Below are 21,508 nucleotides of genomic sequence, written 5' to 3' on the forward strand. Positions count from 1 at the left end.
TATTTAGCAATGTGTGGAGCTTGCTTAGTTGATAACCACTTAATACTGACTTACACGCGTATTTTATATCGTGTGTGTATGTATACATACATGAGGACTTAATTGTTTAGTTGTTTTTAAACATTTTGTGTGATTGTGAGACAGAGCGCTCTGCTAGTAGTCTATTCAAGTGGCTGAGAGGGGGTGTGCGTCAAGCCCATCCTCCTCCACTCCATTCCCTAAATGTCCTCCGCTGCGGTTGGTTTGTTGTAAAGAGGGGCTTTTGGCAGTGAGTGGACTCGCCGGTCGGGCTTCATGGGAGCATGTTCACCTCCAGGTATCCCACCACCACCACCTCCTCCTCCTCCCCCCTAGGTATCATCACCACCACCACCACCTCCCTAGGTATTGTGTCCGACACAAAGACGGTCGCAGCACTTCTTTCAATCTGAGAGCAAGCACGCCACCGCCGCCACCACACCGCAGCTGGCCAGCCGTCTCGATCCTCGCGGCGAGACACTGTGGATTATTGGGTCATAATTTAATATCTATCACCCGTCAGAGCGATCATCAGTGGGCTTTTTTTACAGACCTTGTTGACAAGTTTCCAATGAGACTGTTGTCAATCAATCGCTACAAGCGGACGAGTCTAGTAGGATTTGCCCTTTTTTTGCAAGAGGGGAGAATGAACGCTACTCGACACATTCAATGAATGATTCCTTATTTCTTTTGGCGATTCAAGGTATCCCTTCTTTGAGCTGCTGATCGACCTACTGTCTGACTGTCTGTCGAGTCTACCCCTTCCTACACCGCTTTATTTATGCAAAGCCTGTGCGGGATCAAGATGCAGTTTCGGACAGTGCTGGACGTCAAAGTCGTGGACGTGGAGAAGAGGCGCAATCCGTCCAAACATTACGTGAGTTGTTTTAGCTCATCCTCAGTCTCGTCCGTGTCCTCCTTACCTCCTATGCAACACCTACCTACGTACATAACCCCCGTGTCCCGTTAAAAATAGCGACAATGTGGGCCTGTTAGTTACATTGCACATCATCAAAATGCTGCATTTATAGTCTGTACAAAAATCATGTGCCTTTTCTTTATGTGCGTGGTTTATATTGGAAGCTCGGCTGCTAATCCATTTTTCTGCGACGTTATGGGGGGGGGGGGGAGACTATGTTCTTGTCTTGAATCTTTACTAAAGGATACAGGCTATAATAAACATTGTTATTTGTTAAGGGCCTGCATCATATTTCAAACAGTCTTATGCTCTATCATATGACAGCTGTCACAACACCGGGTACAGTCTAAATAGGCTAATGCGTGTCCCCGTGTGTGTACTGGTGTGTACGTACGAGCACAGCCCATCACGGTCTCATGTGGAACTAATGTAGTTTCTCTACACTGTCTGGAGCGTCCCCGGAGGGGTCTGGTACACGGTATGACTAAAACGAGCCTCATGGCTGCAGATCAATACCAGTAGACATGATGTGCTTACCTGCCATCCTATTAGTGTGTTTGGTGTTGAAGGCAGCACTAATCGTGTTGGATTTATGGTGCTTTTTGTTGCTCGTGCTTGGAGAGGAAGACATTTAATGTAGCCTAGTTCTTGTGGGATTGGATGGAAGGAGGAATGTTTGATGAACCCAATATTTGCTAATATTATTTGAACACTTAATTTAAGAAATTCAGGACCCTAAATCACTTTGTTACAGCCTTTTGCAGGAAGCCAAATGAAGATAATGAAATAAATGGAACAGACCGTTTCAGTTTCTTAAGCCAATCTTCCAGGGATTTGGTTAGTGTCACTTTATTCAGTGCTACAGCAAAATCCTCTGTGCATACAGATCTATCAGTTTGTAACTGAGAGAGAGAGTGAGCCAACAAAATGTAACCAAATTAATGGACCATATAGGTCCATTTGGTTACATTTTTACATGCCGAGTTTGAATTACAGTGTATACAGCTGCAGCCTTTCACCTTATCAGGTTCATATTTATGTTCCATAACTGCATAGAGGAGCGTCTATATTAAATGTCAACTTATTGTATGAACTATCTATACCAGTGGTTCTACTTTTTCCACATCAAAGACCCCCAAATATATTTGTTTGACTGCACAGACTCCCGCCTGGGAACGATTTTGTTTTTGTGTTTTAATTAAATTGTATTTTGTTCAAGATTCTTCCAATTGCCGATCTACAAGGCTGTGTAGCATATAGATCAGCTATTTTTGAATATCCAACATGAATTAACTAATTTAGCTGCTGGACCCCTGGGGTTCCATTTGTTTTTGATTGATTGAAATATTTATTAACAGTTTGCAGAATTGCAGTACATTTCAAGCACAACTCAATACAAAGACTGTCAACTGTGAGTTGATGACCCAATAAAGCATTACACCTTGTTCAATTCATCAAAACATTTAGAACAAACAAATAGACACTTCTATATAGCCAAAGAACAGAACAGGAATTCACCATGAAGGAGTTAAAAAGGGAAAAGAAACGTATACAGTGAGGGGAAAAAGGGGGGTGGGGGATTCAGATTGTACGGGGGCCAGTTTCCAATTGCAGCCGTCTGTAGGTGCCCTTTGAGAGCGGTTTTGAAGGAGTCAAGGGATTCACATTTTGGTGGCATAGGAGCGAAAATAATGTTGTCCCTTGTTTGTGCCGAATCTGGGTTGCACATGGTTTGTTGCACTCCCTCTGGTGTTGTGGCTGTGGACATCGTTAACATTAAGGAAGTATTTATTTCCGTCCCTGTGTGGGCCCTAGACAAGCTGTTTACCCTTCAAGGCATCCCAGAGAGACGTTCACAGCCCCTACTAAATGACCCGTATATGAAAAGAACATGATCATACTGTAGCTCATAGATCCAGTTACAGTCCAGCAGTCCCTTTGGGTGTGTGGCGATGATATGTGAACACATGAAGCTCTACCTCACACTGTGCTCCCATTATCAGTTATAGTGAATAATTGTCTGCATGAAATATGTATGCATTCAATTTACATACATTTATACGCCATTGGAACCTGAACGTGAAAGTACAATATATGCCGTTTTACCGTGTCACAATGAGAGGGATGTCTCCACAAAAAGTCCCCTCGCAGTGTCAAGTTAACTTTGAGAGTGTACAAATGTATGTAGCCAAATGGACCCAAAATCCTCCATTTGGTTACTCAAGAGTTGCAAAGTGATACATTAAAACAATTTGACTGTGTACCAGGCTTTTTAGGGTTTAGTTAAATATTAGGCACAATTTGGAAACGTGACATCTACAAGATAAAATATGTAATATGTCACCGAATTGATGTTATAGTATGTCGTTGTTAAAAATGGATACAGTTTTATGTCCTTTTCACAGTTGGAATTCTCCAAGGCATTAAGGAAATGACTCTGTTTCCTCAAACTTGAGTTGTTACACTGTCTTCAGAACAGAATCAAAAGTTTATATCTACAGTATGTTATTTGGGACGCAAATGAACCCAGGGCCAGTTTTTTATACTCTAAAATCTAAATGGTTAGTTAAGCTCAATCTTTACCTGTGCTAAATGAACACTTGAGGACTTTAGTGTGGAAGGAGATGTCCAACCAATATAGGAATGAATCATAGGAGAGCTACGGGATCCAGTTTATCCATCCAATCCGTTCATCAATCCAATAATTTGAAATAAAAATGAAATATCTGCAGTGGGTTACTGAATGAGTGAACAAACGTACTGTATGTACAGTCAGTCTATGTATAAATATTTATATAGGCGTTACATTTACAGTGAATGTGTAAATTAATATATTGATTAGTGTACATCTATCACCATACCTCTATTGCCAATATGAATGAATATACATATGTACAGTATATCAACAGTGAGTTTACAGATGGATATACACTATTGGCAGTTTTATCAACAATGAGTGTATATTGATAGATATATGTGCAGTCTTAACAACAGTGAATGATAATGAATATTATACAGTCCGTCAACAGACCTTCAACAGTTAGTATCTGGATGAATTTACCGTATGTGCAGTCTATATCAACAGTCTATGGACAGAATGAAGTCTGGTCAAAGCAAGTTATGTAATAGCCCATGGCCAAGTGTTCCAGAGTCCATGCAGGAGTCGCTACTCAAAAGGCCAATAGTACAGAGACTTAAGTTCTCATATGGTGGTCAGAGCCTGCTATACTGGCACAAAGGACTGACCAAGTCACTTTGTGTCATGCCGATGGGGGTGTGAGTTGCTCAGCGGCTGAACGAACGTGCTCTCCATCTTCAAAAGCTCATGCTAGAGTGAGTGGATGACCATCGGGATGCAGGCTAGCGTTCAGCTCCCTCATCCTCCCTATAGTACAAAGTACAAAATGTGAGTACTTTTTCCACCACTGCTCACCAGCTTGTGCAGTTTGTTTTAGCAAAAATAGCCGATCTGTAAACTCACACAATCCAACGCGATGCCACCGTGTTGTGATTGGTTTGAATCTGGGGGACAGTCAGTCAGTCCATACAACGGAGATGCCTCATTGGACACTGCTGTTCATCGGAGCAATGCAACATCGAGGCCGCCATGCATTGTAGGGACAGATGTGCCTCCTACCGTAAAGGCCTAATGGCATGTATGCCCCAAATGTATGCCTATTGAACCAGGTGGTCTTGGATACTTGGTTAACCCATTTCAACCGACATCGATTCTACAAATGTCTTCTAAATCCTGACCGTTTTCTGAAAAACCCATGTTTCTATATCGGTGGTTCTCAAACATTTTCATGTCAAGGACCCCCAAAAACACCAAAAGCTTTTTGTACAGCTGCAATGCTGGTGAGTTTGATGTTGTTTAGTACAATCAGATAGGACTTTTCTGTTTGGATGAATGGGCTGTCAATGGGAAATTGCACCTAGTTATCACCTTGCTGGCAAGATGGACGCGGTCTGCATATCATGGTCGATTGAGCCTGGAGGTGATTGCTGTCACTCACACAACACAACACTCTGTACTCTGTCTCCTCCTTGGCAGTGTTGCCATGTCTGCTTATTTTAAGCGACTTTGGGCTTGTTTTTGCAAGTGTTTGTATTATTATTTAAACCAATGGTTCTCAAATATTTTAATGTCATGGACCACCACATTAATATGTATTTGTCCCTATAACCCCCATCTGAAAATGTGTGCCAGGGAGCCCCTGCACCAGATTTGTGTTGTTTCAAAAAATCTTCAAAAAATTATTTCAAGATCTACAAGTTCTACAAGCTTGGCTATAGCAGCAGATGTGCAGTAGCCTACATAGGTTGAAAGTGCTCATGTATGATGTGGCATATAGTCTGTTTTTTTGGGCTTGCTTTCATAGACCTGGTTGCTTATTTCTATCACGAAATGTGGCAACACTGCTCTTCAGCGTTAGTGGGGCGGGGGGGGGGGGGGGGGGGGGGGTGGGGCGCTGACTGAAAGAGGGCACTGGTGCTGGCGAGTGCATGGGGACAGACTCATGGTTGGGGACTGGGGTTGTGTGGTCGAATCTGTTGAAAAAACAGGTTTAGCTTGTGCACATGTCTAACTATAGAGTACTGTACGTCACGTGTGTGTACGTCTGTAATCCACGTAACTCGAGAACCGTTCGGCCCAGCGACGTTCCACACCCCCACACGGAGTGCTAGTGCCTGGCATTGAGTCGGTCGGATACATGCTTGTCCAGAACCGTCAGAAAAATCTCTGCTCAGGCTCTGCCGGTGGACCTAATGAGCCTAAACCCCCACACCTGTGCAATCTTCAGGCTCTGCCTGAGCCAATTGATTGCCATGGCAACCCCAGAGCCATAGAGTAAGACAGAGTTACGACAACTACGTTCACTTCATGGGATCCAGTCTCTTCTACATAGACTTCTATTGAAAAGGGACAACCGGAATTTTACAGAATGCATTGGAGTCTATATATGTGGGCTCGCGCGAGTACATGAAACCACGTGACCAGGCTGTTTTCTGCCCGCTCAATGTCGTAACTCTGTCTTACTCTATGGCTCTGGGAAACCCCAGCCTTATCCCCCACACCTGCCATTTGATTACTTAGTCTAGGGGTGTCCAAGCGTCCCGCAGGCCCTGGGGCGGATTTTAAGTGCTCACTGCGTTCGCAATAATAGCAGATCTACAAGCCACGCATCATGTTGCAATGCGTGAGCTTGTAGATTGCCTTTTTTTGGTGAGGAGAATTATAGGGGGTACAGAGCCAAATCGGGTCAATCTACTAAGTTTAGAGCGATGGTTCACAAACGTTTTAGCTCGAGGCCCAAAAGAGAAATCTCATGTCTTCCCGTGGCCCAAACTAGTGAAAATAGCGGATCTACAATCTCACAACGTGTTGTGTCACTTTCCCCCCCCTAATTTATGTAATTTTAGTTTTATGAAATTCGTTTGAATTTGCTCTTAATTCTTTCTGTGCTGCTAGCTGTTAGCATAAATCCCAGTTCCCAGTACCACCATCAGTGTCCACTTTAAGAGAAGGAGTTTGCCCGCCGGCGCCCCCCCACACCACACACACACTCAACACACACACTTTGCTATCATTAGCACAAGCGCACACTCTTTATCTGTCGTCAGAAACGTTTACATGTCGGAAGCGACGCTGTACAAAGTCACAAATTACATCCGAACTTTGGATGGCAGAAGATCCACCAAGGACAGCTCTCCAAAATTTTACGATTTATGGAGGTTTGAAAATCCTTCTTTGAATTGAGGTAAACTGAGAGAAGTTTTCACGTCCCATAGCTGGTGGTGACGGGGCATTACCATAGCAACCGGACCAATGTTAAAAGCTGCGGCTCAACCATTATATACACCGTATACGCTGGGGTCTGTATATACTAGCAAACAGTGTCCCCTAGGGCGAGGTCCGGATATACCAACCTGGCGCAAAAAATGATTACTGTAGAAATCTTTTGAATCATACTGTACATTGCTTCTAAAATGTAGGAAATTAAAAAAATATTTACTTGCGACCCCAAAAATGTGGTCTGTGCGACCCACAGATGGGTCCCGACTCCCTGTTTGGGAACCAGTGGACCAGAAGAGGGCTGAAGTGGTTAAGTACTGGCCAGCCTGCTGTAGTGTGCAGTTTGACATTTAGCGTGGCGTGTTAATGAGCAGGAGCATACCATACCAGACCAGACCAGACCAGTGCTGTGCAGTGCACTCACTATAGTATACACTAGTGCAGTGCACTCACTATAATATACAGTGCAGTGTTGTGTTTAGAAGCTGTTCTGTCTCAGTGGGCTTGTCTGCGGCATAGTTTCCCTGGCTACCCTGTCTCACGAGACCAAGCTAGTCTCTGTGAGAAAGAAAGTAGAGAGCGAGAGAGAGAGAGAGAGATTGAAAGAGAGAATCTGTGTTACCAATTACCATTTGAATCATATTTAGTGAAAGCAGCTGGAAATGCTTATCCTATGGGAACGTGAGAGAAGGAGTAATATGGAACCCGCACTGCTTTGTCCAAGGAAGTGGTTGTGCTGATATGCCCCCCCCCCCCCCCCCCCCCCCACACACACACACACGCACACACACTCGGGCACAGATAAGGTTTCAAACTCCCCTTCCTTCTGGTGGTGAGGGGTGAGAACAGTGGAAGCCAGGTATGATACCACTGTGTTTACCATAACCACTTAGGACCTCCTTTATTATACTTTGTCGTACGATGGACATAATTATTTGTGTGGAAAAAGCTCACAGTGTTGTGAATTTGTAGATAGGCTCGAGCTAAAACGTTTGGGAACCACTGTAGAGAGATTTGCTCTCTCTCTCTCTCTCTCTCTCTCTCTCTCTCTCTCTCTCTCTCTCAATCCAAACTGGAAGCCAGAGTTGTTATTTAGTGCCCTTTAAAACAAACAACAACTTAAAAAACAGATCTTCAAAGAGCTGTTCCCCACACTGAAATATTTATTGGCCTATCAAAGATGGGGTGAAATGGGCTGTGTTTTCAGATGCTTAACTGCTGACTGGGAGAGAGAGACGTATGTCTAAAGCACTTTCATGAGGCAAGCTTTTTGGACTGGCCATTGTTTGAGAGTTTGATGACTACAGGGTCTTGCAGGAAGTAGCGCAGTGTGCTGCAAGGGCCGTGTGTGTGTGTGTGTGTGTGTGTGTGTGTGTGTGTGTGTGTGTGTGCGTGTGTGTGAGAATGTCAGGGGTCGTGTTGCTGACATCTTATCACTGAAGTCACTGTTTGCTGCTCAGTTTGCACCATGCAAACTTTAATCAGTCTCCGTGACAAGAGGCCTTTTCTCTGTGCATTCAAACTCAAAGCCTCCCTTAATTTAGCTCTTGAGACTGTACAGATGGAAACCAGAGTGGACCTGTATTAACGTAAGGGTCCATTTGGTTACATCTGTACACTCTCGATAGTTACAAATGGATAAATGTATGTCCGACCAACGTTAATGCATGTGACGTAGGACCGCCACACGGTCGCAACGGAAGAAACCATGATTTTGTTTTGAGTGATAGTTGCAGTCTGACTGGATAGCTAGATTAGCTACACTAGTAGGCAGCGTGTGGGCTAAATGCCCTCTGTCTGTGTATGCGTGGCGCGGAGGAGGAGGAGGAGTAGGTGTGTGTGTGACTGTGTGTGTGCGCGCGCGCCTTGTGTTGGAACATGGCACATCTGTCTGTTGTCAATAGCTAGCTGTCAGCACATACGATGACATCACTCAGGAATGGATATGCAAGTGTACACACACAGCCAACATGTGTTGGTATCGTGTATTGCCTGAGCCGTGTAGAGAGACAGGAAACATGGAGAGGGACATACAGCAAATGGTCGAACCGGGGACTCGCTGTCAGACATTAGAGCCCATAAACGATAATAGAAGAAACAAAATCTCTCGGTCGGGTGTGAGAACTATCCTTAGTATCACACCAGCCACCAACACTGGTGTGATTGAGAACTATCCTTAGTATCACACCACCAGCCACCAACACTGGTGTGATTGAGAACTATCCTTAGTATCACACCAACCACCAACACTGGTGTGATTGATCAAGTTCAAGTACAACTTTGGGTGATTTACTCACACTTCACACTTCAGAGTACGTGTTAGCCTGTTTATTAACATGTTAAATTCCCAAGTCGTGTTTTTTGTTTCATTTATATCTATCACTATTAGTCATGAAAAATGTGAATTTTGGTCTGTCCTCGTCATGAGCCTTCAGACTGCTTACGAAATGGCACCATGGAATGAAGTAGCAAACGATGGGGAAGGCTTTGATCTTTCACTGTGTTCTCTTCTTGGGGAATTGATTATAGAGCCCATTTGAAGTGTGACCACCAGATTCTCTACCAGGCAGATCATAAGTGACATATGGGTATGAGCATAGCTGTTTACAAGTTGTTGTTTACAAATAAACAACAATATAATTGTAACCGCGATCTGCCGTTCTTTAGTTAGTGGCAGTTGAATATGGCTTGTTTTTCACCAAAAACGAAATCTGGGAAAATATGAAGATTTTTAAATTTTATCCTTAGCGTTGGAGCGGAAGTCATCCACAGGTTGGTCAATTGGTTGTGGAAGAGGAGATTACAATGCAGACTGGGGTGAATATTACAACTTACAATGTACAAAATACAAAAATGATAGTAAGTGACCAATTACAGGACTCCGTGAGCTTGTACGTCTGGCATTTTCAAAAGATCTTTGTTTTTTTCTGTTTTTTTACATTTTTAGTCCCTGGCACAAAATATTGTGTCAATATTGTGTCAAAATATTGTGTCAACAATATTTTGTCATTGTCGCCCCCCTCCCCGGCTCATCAACCTACCAGGGTGGTGGTAGGTTGGTGAGCTGGGTCGGTAAAAGTGGTATGTTGTAGCTGGCAGCCTGGCATGCATGGGTGGGAGTGTTTGCACTGATTGAGAAATTTACCGCCTTCTATTTTCAGGCACAGACTCTGATAGCGTAAGCTCGGAATGTTCTGCTACATCATAAGAAGCGAGTCGTGTCTCTCTCTGTGAAAGGACTCAAATTAAATTAGGATGCATGCATAACGTGTGAACAAACGCAAAGTCACAAGCAATAAATCACATACACAACTGTACTGAACCATTACTAAAGAACATTACTACTCACATTGCAAAACAAACATATATATATATATATATATATATATAGGCAGTGTGCTGAATCAACACTTTCCGTCAGCAGATTCGACCTGTACTTTCTCTGTCTATCCGACATACAGGTGAACCCATGGTGTTCATTTAATTCTGAGAGCTTCCCGGGTCCATTAGGTCTCTCATGTTACAAATGGATAAATTAATGTTAACATTATTTTGACTGTGCTGAGTTAAGGAAAGCCGGAGCGCCAGTCTACTAAAGGAGGACACCAGTTTTGGCAATGGCTACACAAACTGTCTTCAAGGGGATTTTCCACAAGTCCAATGCCAAAACCACGTGGAATTGGCATCGATGCTTAAGTTCTGCCCCAGTGAACCTTTGATTGGACAACTCGGAACATGCTTGGACCGTATACCGTATATATATTTCATATAATACACACACACACACACACACACGCACGGTAAATAACTATCGCTGATGGGGCAATGTGTTCAGCCTTGACAGATGCCATCGAAAGGCCAGTCATGCTGTATTATTAGTTCCAAGTTCCAACCCCTGCATTTTCTTGTCGTCAATTTCATTTCCATATAAAAGCCTGCCGGGTTTAACATATGATGTGCGTCTGTTTTATATGTTGGTTTAAATATAGTTTTTTAGGCGGGGTTCAGGGCATTTAGTGGCTAGGCCCACAGTCTGTGCTCCACCAAGCATTCTGCTCCCTTAGCCCTCCTCAGTCAAGCAGAGACCTGGGAACTGGGAAACCGGCTTTCTCCTTGTACTGTAAGTTCTCCACTATTCATAGACTACCAATATGTTGTATTGTTGTTATTAATTCGCCAATTCGCATTCATTGGTTAGTTGGTATTTGTAGTTTTGGAGAAACGGGCACTTTAGGAGGGGTGCTAGAATGGAGCTGTAAACTTTGTTTTAATGTAAATTGTGTCGTCTCAATAGAACGAGAGACAGTCAGAACAATTATTTGTTACATTACACAAATATACGTGTCTCTCTCTTATTTGCAACGTTATTTATTGTCAAGTCTCGCATCCACCCCAGGGACTAACGCGTATACAAGTTATTTGTAGCTAGCTATCTGGGACATCAAACTCTTCAAAGGGTTGTTGGAACCGTTTATTGTTAGTCACACGTGCTCCCTCTTTTTTTTCCGAACAGATTATCTTTCGGACTGCACTGGGAAGAAAGCTGGCATACAGTCAAAAGACTGAGGACTGACATAATGTATCATTTAGAATTAAAAGATGGCTCTCGGTATTAATGCGGCTGTGTTGATATTACAGCATAGCTTAATTGTGAATGGCGTTTGAATTGGTTTCTATTTCCTATTTCTATTTATAGAATATGCACAACACAGAAAGGATCATCCAAAGTGTGACAGTGGCAGTGTTGTGATATTGTTTTTGTCCAAACAACGGTGATCTGATTCTCAAGATAGTGATGGAACATTCAATTGTTACTTGCATTGCAATTATTATATTAATGTTACATTACAATAATATTGGAGCTGTAGAATGTTATTGCAGCTGTATGATGCATACAATAGTATCCGTTTATTTAAGTAGAGTATCGACAGTAAATCACCCTGACATTTGACAGTCAACTACAATGCATTGTGATTCATCCCACATTGTTTCCAAATCCTCCCCACACCCATTTTTGGTTTTTAAGCACCTTCCTGTTTCTAAATGTAGATGCATTATAGGCCTTAAGTTTAACATCCAGCCATTGGGCTGGGAACACATCAGGAAGGGAACGATTAATCAGGTTATGATTTGAATGGAGAGGAACTATAAACACTTGAGCTACTTTTATTACCAGGTGTTATTTCATTGGTACATATTGCCAGCTATTTGTTGTTGCTGCTGCTGCACAATGTTTCACTAGCCCACACATGTTTGCAGAACAAATATAGCGTGCCAAGAACTGGGTGGTGAAATCAATCTTTCTTGATATCCATGTTAACAGAATTCTCTGAATTCCCACCAAAACTAAAGATAGATTATATTCGAAGACGGTTGTGGTTGTCACTAGATGAAGACGGCCCACTTACGGCCACATTTTATGATGTGGGATTATATAACTAGATTACAAATTATTATATATTCTTTTCCCCCCCAAATACTGATATTTTATGACTCATATTTCTTGGTTTGGCTGTATTCAATATTCACGACTCCATGTGCTTGAGCTCTGAGTAGTCACACACTAAACATGTCAGCCTCTTTATCATCGGCGGAATTTGACTGCTATTCAGAAAGAAAACTAGAATCTTCTCAGCTGTCTGAAGACATGTAGTTTCAGACGCAACCACAAAGTATATCAGACAGAGAATTCAGGTTTTGCAGTAATATCTCCTGGGTCAAGAGAGATTAGTGATTACATGGCACAATCCTATTCAGTTATCCACTTAAATCCTATATATATACTGAGCTGACCGGGATTCCCCATGGCTAGATCGGCTGGTATTTTCCTCTATACCTAATACTCTTCGACGGAAATAGCTGATCTACAAGCTCTCGCTTGTAGATCAGCTATTTTTGCCCAATGTTCATCCCCAGGATTGCTATGCTATGCTATGGCGTTCAAGTCATAGCCAGCGGTCTCTTAACTGTCGTAATGTGTGTGTTGAGTGAATACAGGCTATTTTAGGTATTGGGAGGGCATTAGGTTTAAGCGCTGATATTTTGGGCTGTCTGTTCATGGTTGTGTTTTCCACTGTGGTTGCTTGCCTTCATCATAGTCCTAACAGTTAGGGTTAGGGCTTAACCCATCTTCCTTCTTCTGGGCGACGGTGGAAGATGTACAAAAAAAGGGCAATACCACAACGTGGACATCTTAAAGTGCTCCTACTGTACACACATTTTGTGAAGCTATATTTGTCAAAGGTTTTTGAAAATGGCACATCCGTGGCCCGTCGAGCTTGTACATGTGCCCTTTTCGAAGAGCATAAGTATTGAGTTGGGGTTGTGTATTCATGACCCAATCTACATACTCGAGTGAAGTAAAAGTACGTCAAAGTTGCACTTAAGTTACAGTACATATACAGTACCTAAGTAAATATACTTATAGTTCCAACGGCTTTCTGGGACTTGGACGGATGCCTCCACAACATGGCTCTCTTCTCGTCCACCTCCATGAGGTTTTGCTCCACGGTCAAATTAAGTGGCGGGCCGGGCGGGCGGGCGGGAGGGGGGCATACCATACAGGTCAGAGGCGGTTATAGAAGTCACACACCCAGTTGTTGGAAGGCTCTGTGCACTCAATGTGTATTATTGGGCACACACACACACACACACACACACACACACACACACACACACACACACACACACACACACTCCTATCTCTCTCTCTCTCTGGCATGTGTTGGGGAAGCCCCTCCAGCCATGGGGGGGGGGGGGGGGGCATATGGTGTCAGTCAGATGAGTGTATCTGTGAGGATACACTGGTATGCGTTGCATCAAGTGATGTTGTTTAGTTAAAATAAGTGTTATAGTGCTATATTCTGTAATCCTTGTTATAGACTATAGAGGGTTCGTTCAGTAACGGGGGTGCGTCTGTCCCTCCGGATATTTTAGTGAACGGACCAATTTCAGGTTGGAATACCAAATGTTTCCAATCAGGAGAGAGAACTCTGTTTCTGTTTCATTAAAGAGTCGGGATTCTACAGCTATCAGAACATAGAGATTTAATTAGTTCTAACGAAACACTATCACTTGCACTACTTTGAATGACGTTGTGAAGTGGTGTGTTGTTCACTCTCTACCAGAAGCTGGCTGGTGAACGAGAGGCCCACTATCTATCAGTGTTGTTTTTGACAGAAAGTTTTGATTTTAGTTTTAGCCATAGTCTTTTAGATATTTTCACAATGTATTTACATGGTACATTCTTGTACAGAAACCTATAGTACAGGGTTAAGTGGTTTCTTCAGGCTGATCTCAATTATTCGATTAACCCCTTAGGCCTGACGTCGACATAAAAAAAAAGGCTTCTAAATCATGACAACATGGGTATTTATGAAATACCTATGTTTCTATATCAGTGGTGCTCAATATTTCATGTCAAGAATGTCAACAATTAATTGGCCGCCAATCTGAAAATATGTTGTTCCACAAGCTCGTAGCGCAGCACTCAGTGCCGCGCTATGAGCTTGTGATCTGCTATTTTTCAATAGCTAAAAGTATAACATAAATGCTTAAAACACCAGAACGGGGTTCCCGCCCAGAATGGGTTAACCTATACATGAGCAAGGTCAGGTCGGTAATTATTGGTCCTAATTATAGGTTTAGATATATTTCTGGTTAATTGATCCTACTGTTGACCACACAGACAGATGTTTTGAACTCAACAGCACCCCTGGGACCACAGTTTCAGAAGCATCAGTAGATGGCAACGGTTGCATGACGTCTATACCGTGTCATTGTCAGTGTACTGTATGTACAGTACAGCAGTGGTTTTCAACCCTTTTCAATTCAAGGCCCATTATTTATTGGGCATTTGAGCCACGGAACCACCATTTGATGATATTTAGCCTCTCGGACCCAAAACGAAATAATAGTTTGTCGCTGATCAAAATAACTATTCTTCAATCTACATCCTCTAATTGTGCAGAATGATGTCTAACAATAATTCAACTCTTGAAAGCGTAAAATGGAACCAAATGGACCCATACGGGTCCATTTGGTTTCCATTTTACGCACTCAAGAGTTTAACCCATTCTGGGCGGGAACCCCTTTTGGTGTTTTAAGCATTATGTTATACTTTATAGCTTTTGAAAAATTGCAGATCTAGGTGCCGCACTGCGAGCTTGTAGATCTGGTATTTTTGAAAAATCTTTAAAATGTGGCTAAAATCTTTGGATATATATTCTTTCAGAGCGAACGTTTTTAACTCAAATCTTTGCTTCTGGGGGTCTTTGGAACAACATGTTTTGAGATGGGGGTCCGCAGCCAAATACAGATCCTTTTTGGGGTCCTTGACATGAAATAGTTTGAAAACCACTGACCGAACCATGAGGTTTTTCCTGAAAAACTGTCATGATTTAGAAGGCATTTTGTAGAATCGAGCTCAGGTCTAAATGGGTTAAGATCTCTAAGGGTCCATTTTGGTTACCGGCTCTCCATTGGAGGGGGACCACCTGTTACCGCCTCAAGGACCACTGGTTGAAACCCACTGGTGTATAGCGTAATGCCCTTATCTCTGCTCCTCGTCCTCCTATGAGTGATTCCGTGGGAGTCAACAAACATGCAGTGCAGTATAGAGAAATGGGGCTCCTTGCCAAGCGTATCGCTGGGCTCCTTCCAGCAGCAACCACAAGGCATTGAACCCTGCGTGTGCTTTGTTGTGGGACCTCTGTTGTTTCAAGCCGCCGAGTCGACCCTCTTATGCGCCACTGTCATCCATTCACAGTGCTCTCTGCTCCACACCAGGAGCTGTTTCAGGTCCTCCGAGGGGGTTCCAATGAGGATCCTTTTGACCTGGAAGGGTTAACTTGGAAACCTTCCAAAAACAAACCTGAAACTGAAACCTGAAAGTTCTGTGATGTTTCTTTTTTTTACTGTTCCATTATAACCAAAAACCATCCCTGAAGTACATCATAAAAAGATAAAAATAACATCAAGCGAAAATAGCCGATTAAAGCTCACGACGTATTGGAAATAGATTGTGTCGTTTTTGCGTTTTATTTTAAATGGACCCTTATGTACAAATTGAACCAAATGTACCCGTTAGGGTGCATTTGGTTCCATTTGTATACTCTCAGAGTTACAGACCCATAATAGTCCATTATTTGGTTCCATTTGTATACTCTCAGAGTTACAGACCCATAATAGTCCATTATTTGGTTCCAAACTATCATTTATAGCCTAACGGGTCCATTTGGTTTCATTTGTACACACGGATAACATTAACATTGATTTTACAATATAAATTGGGTGTCCCAGAGATGGAAATGCCTATTTTAAATTGGGGTCCGTAGACTAATGCATGTCAAACTGGGGCTCCTTGAAATTAAACGGGTTGAGAATCTCTGCTAGAGCCGTGAAAACCTTCTCTATGGGGGTCACTGGCATGTCTTTTCAAATGGGGGTCCGCGGGATAATTAGTGTCAACTTGGGGGTCCTTGACATGAACACGTTTGGGAACCAATGTGTTCAATTGGGGGTCAATTGTGTTCATGTAAATGACCTTTGCTGGTCCATTTTGGGTTTTGTGCACACTCAGAGTTAAAGATAATTTGGTTCCTATACTATGGTATCAATCATCTAGCTGGGAACCCCTTGGAAGCCCCTCAGGGTCCCCGGACCCCACACTGAGGGGTGGCCCCATAGCTGAGCGGTTTAGTGAGTCTGCCTGGGTGGGAGCCAGAGCTCCCGGTTTGTATTTGTTTTTCTTAATTTCTATATAGAAGAACCAGTGTGGGATACATCAGTGGTTCCCAAATGACCCCCATATTGCAATGCTTGCAATTGGCCCCAGACCCCCATCTGAAAATATTTAGGCTACTATGTAAAAACAGATAAAAAAAGATTATTCAAAACATTTTGATTTTAAAGCTTTTTTTGAGTGGTGAAACCACTCCAAGGAACAGCAATGTCCGTGTTCACCTATGTGACGTTCGTTAATGAGCCTATGACTACCAGTAGGGGCGCTGTTGTGCCAGAAACAGAGAGAGAGAGAGAGAGATAGTATTGTGCTGCACTGTTGCCTGTTAATGAGAGAGAGAGAGAGGGGGGGGGGGGGGGGGGGGGGGAGGGAGAGAGGAGAGGTGGGGGGAGAGAGGAGTTGCACCACTCACACGGGTGTGATTTTCTTTAGTAGCCAATGGATATGCATGGATAAACTGGTTAATTATTGTGGTGCTACATTAACTACTTTTGCTGAGGAGGGGGGGGGGGGGGCACTTTGAGAACCAGTGTGTGCTACATACAGTAATGTGAAGTGAATTGCTCCTGTGTTGGTGTCAGATAATTGACCTTAACAGACTTAACAGATCTCTATTGCCCCGGGTCGGTGTCTGAGAGCCAATTAGCTGGAAAGTATATTGGCTGTTCGACAGCAACCCTTTGATTGTAGATCAGTTGACAATGGCTGTTTTTTTGTCAGCGGCATTTAGTCCTGTATCGAGTACACGTCAGACGTAAACAGATTTGATGCGCTTGCATGGGACTGAAATATATATGAAGGCCATTCATGTAAACACGTTTTCCTGTAGGTTGTTTATCAACACGAGGGCTCCGTAACAGTGGAGATGAAGCCAAATGTGAGTCACTCTTTTGTGTCTTTTTCTCCTACGAAAAATCACACTTGTGTGAAGCGAGGCGGGGCTCTCTAATCGTCATAGATCACATTCCGTGGTCAGCCAATCAGCTGAGGCCATTCCGTGCTAATACACACTAGGGCAGGGGTTTTCAACTGGTTTTGACCCAGGGACCACCATTCTGACTAGGAGCAGCCTGGGGACCACCACTATTGTGTCACAATAGTGGTGGGGCATTCATGCACCATGGGTTAAGATTGTTTTTGTTTTCTTCTTACTTATCTCACTAATCACACTATCACAGGCTACATTCATGAGCTGGACATAAAAAACTATGTTTCAAACAGTATTTTATTATCAAAAGTTTTTAAAAAAGTGTTTTTTACTTGTACTAAGCATGACTCAAAATAAGTCTCAAAATAATAATAATAAACACCCGCACCCCCCCCCCCCCCACACGCACACACACACACGCACACACACACACACACACACACACACACACACACACACACACACACACACACACACACACACACACACACACAGAAACGGAATGTATATTTTAATAATCTTCTCTTTATTTTAACCAACCTACAACCTGCACTACATTTTACTAGGACCTTATTAGTACCTTTCTTAGTTTCTAACAGACAGAGGGAACTGTTTATTGTGTACCGTCACTTTAAAAGCGTAATGTATACATCATCGTACGACGGTGTCACGCACCAAAATAGCCAATCTACAAGCTCACATCGCACCTGGTTGCATCGCGTTGTGAGCTTGTAGCTCTGCCTTTTCGGCAACGATAGACCTGAGAAGTTGCACATTGAATACGTCACGTATTATGTGAGACTATTCAATCGATCCGCGGCAGATAATATAACTCTATGGCGGTGAGATTTGACTTTCCCAAACCTATTATTATGAATTGGATGACTAACTTGTGGCAACGTCTTACCGTGCTTGCCTTGGGCAGCAACTATAGCACGGTAAGCACAACATGCGTTGGGTGGAAGAGCAGGATGGTTGTTTGATTGTTTCCGATGCAGCAGCTGCAGAAACAAATTATGTGCGTGATATGTTTACATCGTGAGTTGTTGTTTTTCTTTTTGTTTATTTGACGCGTTGAGCACTTAGCACTTATTATTATTATTATTATTATTATTATTATTATTATTATTATTCACAAACAAGTAAAAAGAGTGCAAATAAGTTTTATTCGAAAGGTAAAAAGGCAAAATCGGTAGAGTGGAGCTACCTATCATTTTTGGAAATAGATATACCGGTATGTACATTTAAAATCTGTGTACATTGGTGACTATAACTATAATCTACCTGATCTTGAGGCCTACAAAAACGGGAAGAAAAAATAATAATCTTATCAACTAGTCAACTAGTGTAGGCTCACATTCTTCTAGCTGCGGCCGGCGCTACACTAGTACCAACAAGGTGGATTTACTAGACGACTAGTTGAATAGTTGACTAGTTGCTTAATGCCCTAATACACACAAAGCTGTGCATGAAAATGTGTCCGCGACCCACTGTTTGGGAAATGGTGTATGCACGTACTGATAATAATATTACTATTGTTTACCTCTCTGTCTCCTCTCTTTGACAGGTATATCTCATCAATGTGACATACTCTGACAACACCTCCCACATCATCTACAGAAGATACAGCAAATTCTTTGACCTTCAGGTAATCTTCCGTCTGTCATGTACTTTGCATGTCGCCGTGCACACATCCTCGTGTTCATTTAATCGACGAGAGTGTGAGTGTAATACGTTGTAAGTAAGCCCTGCCGAGCATAGGGCAGGAGCCTATCTCATTTGATGTACCAGCACACCCCCTGGACATGACACTAGTATGATGTACCAGCACACCCCCTGGACATGACACTAGTATGATGTACCAGCACACCCCCTGGACATGACACTAGTATGATGTACCAGTACACCCCCTGGACATGACACTAGTATGATGTACCAGCACACCCCCTGGACATGACACTAGTATGATGTACCAGCACACCCCCTGGACATGACACTAGTATGATGTACCAGCACACCCCCTGGACATGACACTAGTATGATGTACCAGTACACCCCCTGGACATGACACTAGTATGATGTACCAGCACACCCCCTGGACATGACACTAGTATGATGTACCAGCACACCCCCTGGACATGACACTAGTATGATGTACCAGCACACCCCCTGGACATCACACTAGTATGATGTACCAGCACACCCCCTGGACATGACACTAGTATGATGTACCAGCACACCCCCTGGACATGACACTAGTATGATGTACCAGCACACCCCCTGGACATGACACTAGTATGATGTACCAGCACACCCCCTGGACATGACACTAGTATGATGTACCAGCACACCCCCTGGACATGACACTAGTATGATGTACCAGCACACCCCCTGGACATGACACTAGTATGATGTACCAGCACACCCCCTGGACATGACACTAGTATGATGTACCAGCACACCCCCTGGACATGACACTAGTATGATGTACCAGCACACCCCCTGGACATGACACTAGTATGTCGCAGGCGCTTAACCCCAATTCAACCCTTGATCCTGAGTGCTAATCAGGGAGGCACTGGGTCCCATTTTTTAGGGTCTTTGGTCTGACCCGGCCAGGGGATTGAATCCCGACCTCCTAGTCTCAGGACGCGTTATATTGCACATAATACAGGCAGCAGGGCGTTGGGGAAGTTCGAATCTTGACATATAAAGTAGCTCATAACATGTCTATGGTGAGTTTTTATGAATCAAAAACGTTGCAGCTGTATGGAAAGCTTGAATTAACCTCTTTCTATCTGCATTGTTGGTTTTGAGTTTAACATTGTTTAATTCCATCAGATAGGACTTTTCTGTTTGGATGTGTGGGCTGTCAAGGCCAGAAAGTAGTCCACTAAATCTCAGAGGCAAATTTGTTGTATTTTTACTCCACTACAATTATCTAAAAACTTTAGTTAACCAGTTACTTTGTCGATTTTGATTATTCAGCGCAACGCATTGCATTGGCTTGTAGATCTGCTGTTTTTGGTGTGCTGCGATACCGACAAGCAACTAGGTATAAATCAACCTTCAGAGAGACCGTAGATGCATCGCATCTCTCTGTCTCTCTCTCTGTCTCTCTCTCTCTCTCTCTGCTGTCTCTCCAGCTTCCTCTCTTTCTACCCTACCCCCCTCCTCCCCCCACTCCCCCTCTCCACCCCCCTCCTCCCCACACCACCCCCCCCCCCCCCCCCTCTCATCTCATCTTCTCTGACTTGCCCCCAAAACGTCAGTGAAGCTGACAGGCCCTTTTTTATGAGTACAAGCAAGAAATCCACATGGAAGTCAATTTTAATGTAGCATGCTTTATGGCGGGGACTCTGGAGTACAGCCTTGGTGATTGGTGGACTCTGGAGTACAGCCTTGGTGATTGGTGGGGACTCTGGAGTACAGCCTTGGTGATTGGTGGACTCTGGAGTACAGCCTTGGTGATTGGTGGGGACTCTGGAGTACAGCCTTGGTGATTGGTGGACTCTGGAGTACAGCCTTGGTGATTGGTGGACTCTGGAGTACAGCCTTGGTGATTGGTGGACTCTGGAGTACAGCCTTGGTGATTGGGGGACTCTGGAGTACAGCCTTGGTGATTGGTGGACTCTGGAGTACAGCCTTGGTGATTGGTGGACTCTGGAGTACAGCCTTGGTGATTGGGGGACTCTGGAGTACAGCCTTGGTGATTGGTGGGGACTCTGGAGTACAGCCTTGGTGATTGGTGGACTCTGGAGTACAGCCTTGGTGATTGGTGGACTCTGGAGTACAGCCTTGGTGATTGGGGGACTCTGGAGTACAGCCTTGGTGATTGGGGGACTCTGGAGTACAGCCTTGGTGATTGGTGGACTCTGGAGTACAGCCTTGGTGATTGGTGGACTCTGGAGTACAGCCTTGGTGATTGGTGGACTCTGGAGTACAGCCTTGGTGATTGGTGGACTCTGGAGTACAGCCTTGGTGATTGGTGGACTCTGGAGTACAGCCTTGGTGATTGGTGGACTCTGGAGTACAGCCTTGGTGATTGGTGGACTCTGGAGTACAGCCTTGGTGATTGGTGGACTCTGGAGTACAGCCTTGGTG

General features: G+C 43.6%; 1 protein-coding gene across 1 annotated transcript in view; it reads left to right on the plus strand.

The window, feature by feature from the left end:
• Positions 1–581: 581 nt before the first annotated feature.
• Positions 582–21,508, plus strand: part of LOC308312478 (SH3 and PX domain-containing protein 2A-like) — a gene marked incomplete at its 3' end in the record, with an annotated part of 69,815 nt that continues 48,888 nt past the window's right edge. Inside the window, exons 1-2 of the mRNA XM_080759085.1 lie at positions 582–895; positions 18,972–19,052. Of these exons, the coding sequence (XP_080615211.1) occupies positions 800–895; positions 18,972–19,052 (177 nt within the window). The 5' untranslated portion in view covers positions 582–799. The remainder of the gene's footprint in view (positions 896–18,971; positions 19,053–21,508) is intronic.

Source organism: Protomyctophum bolini, assembly GCF_963924005.1.
Source record: "Protomyctophum bolini genome assembly, chromosome: 3".
NCBI classification, from domain to species: Eukaryota; Metazoa; Chordata; class Actinopteri; order Myctophiformes; family Myctophidae; genus Protomyctophum; species Protomyctophum bolini.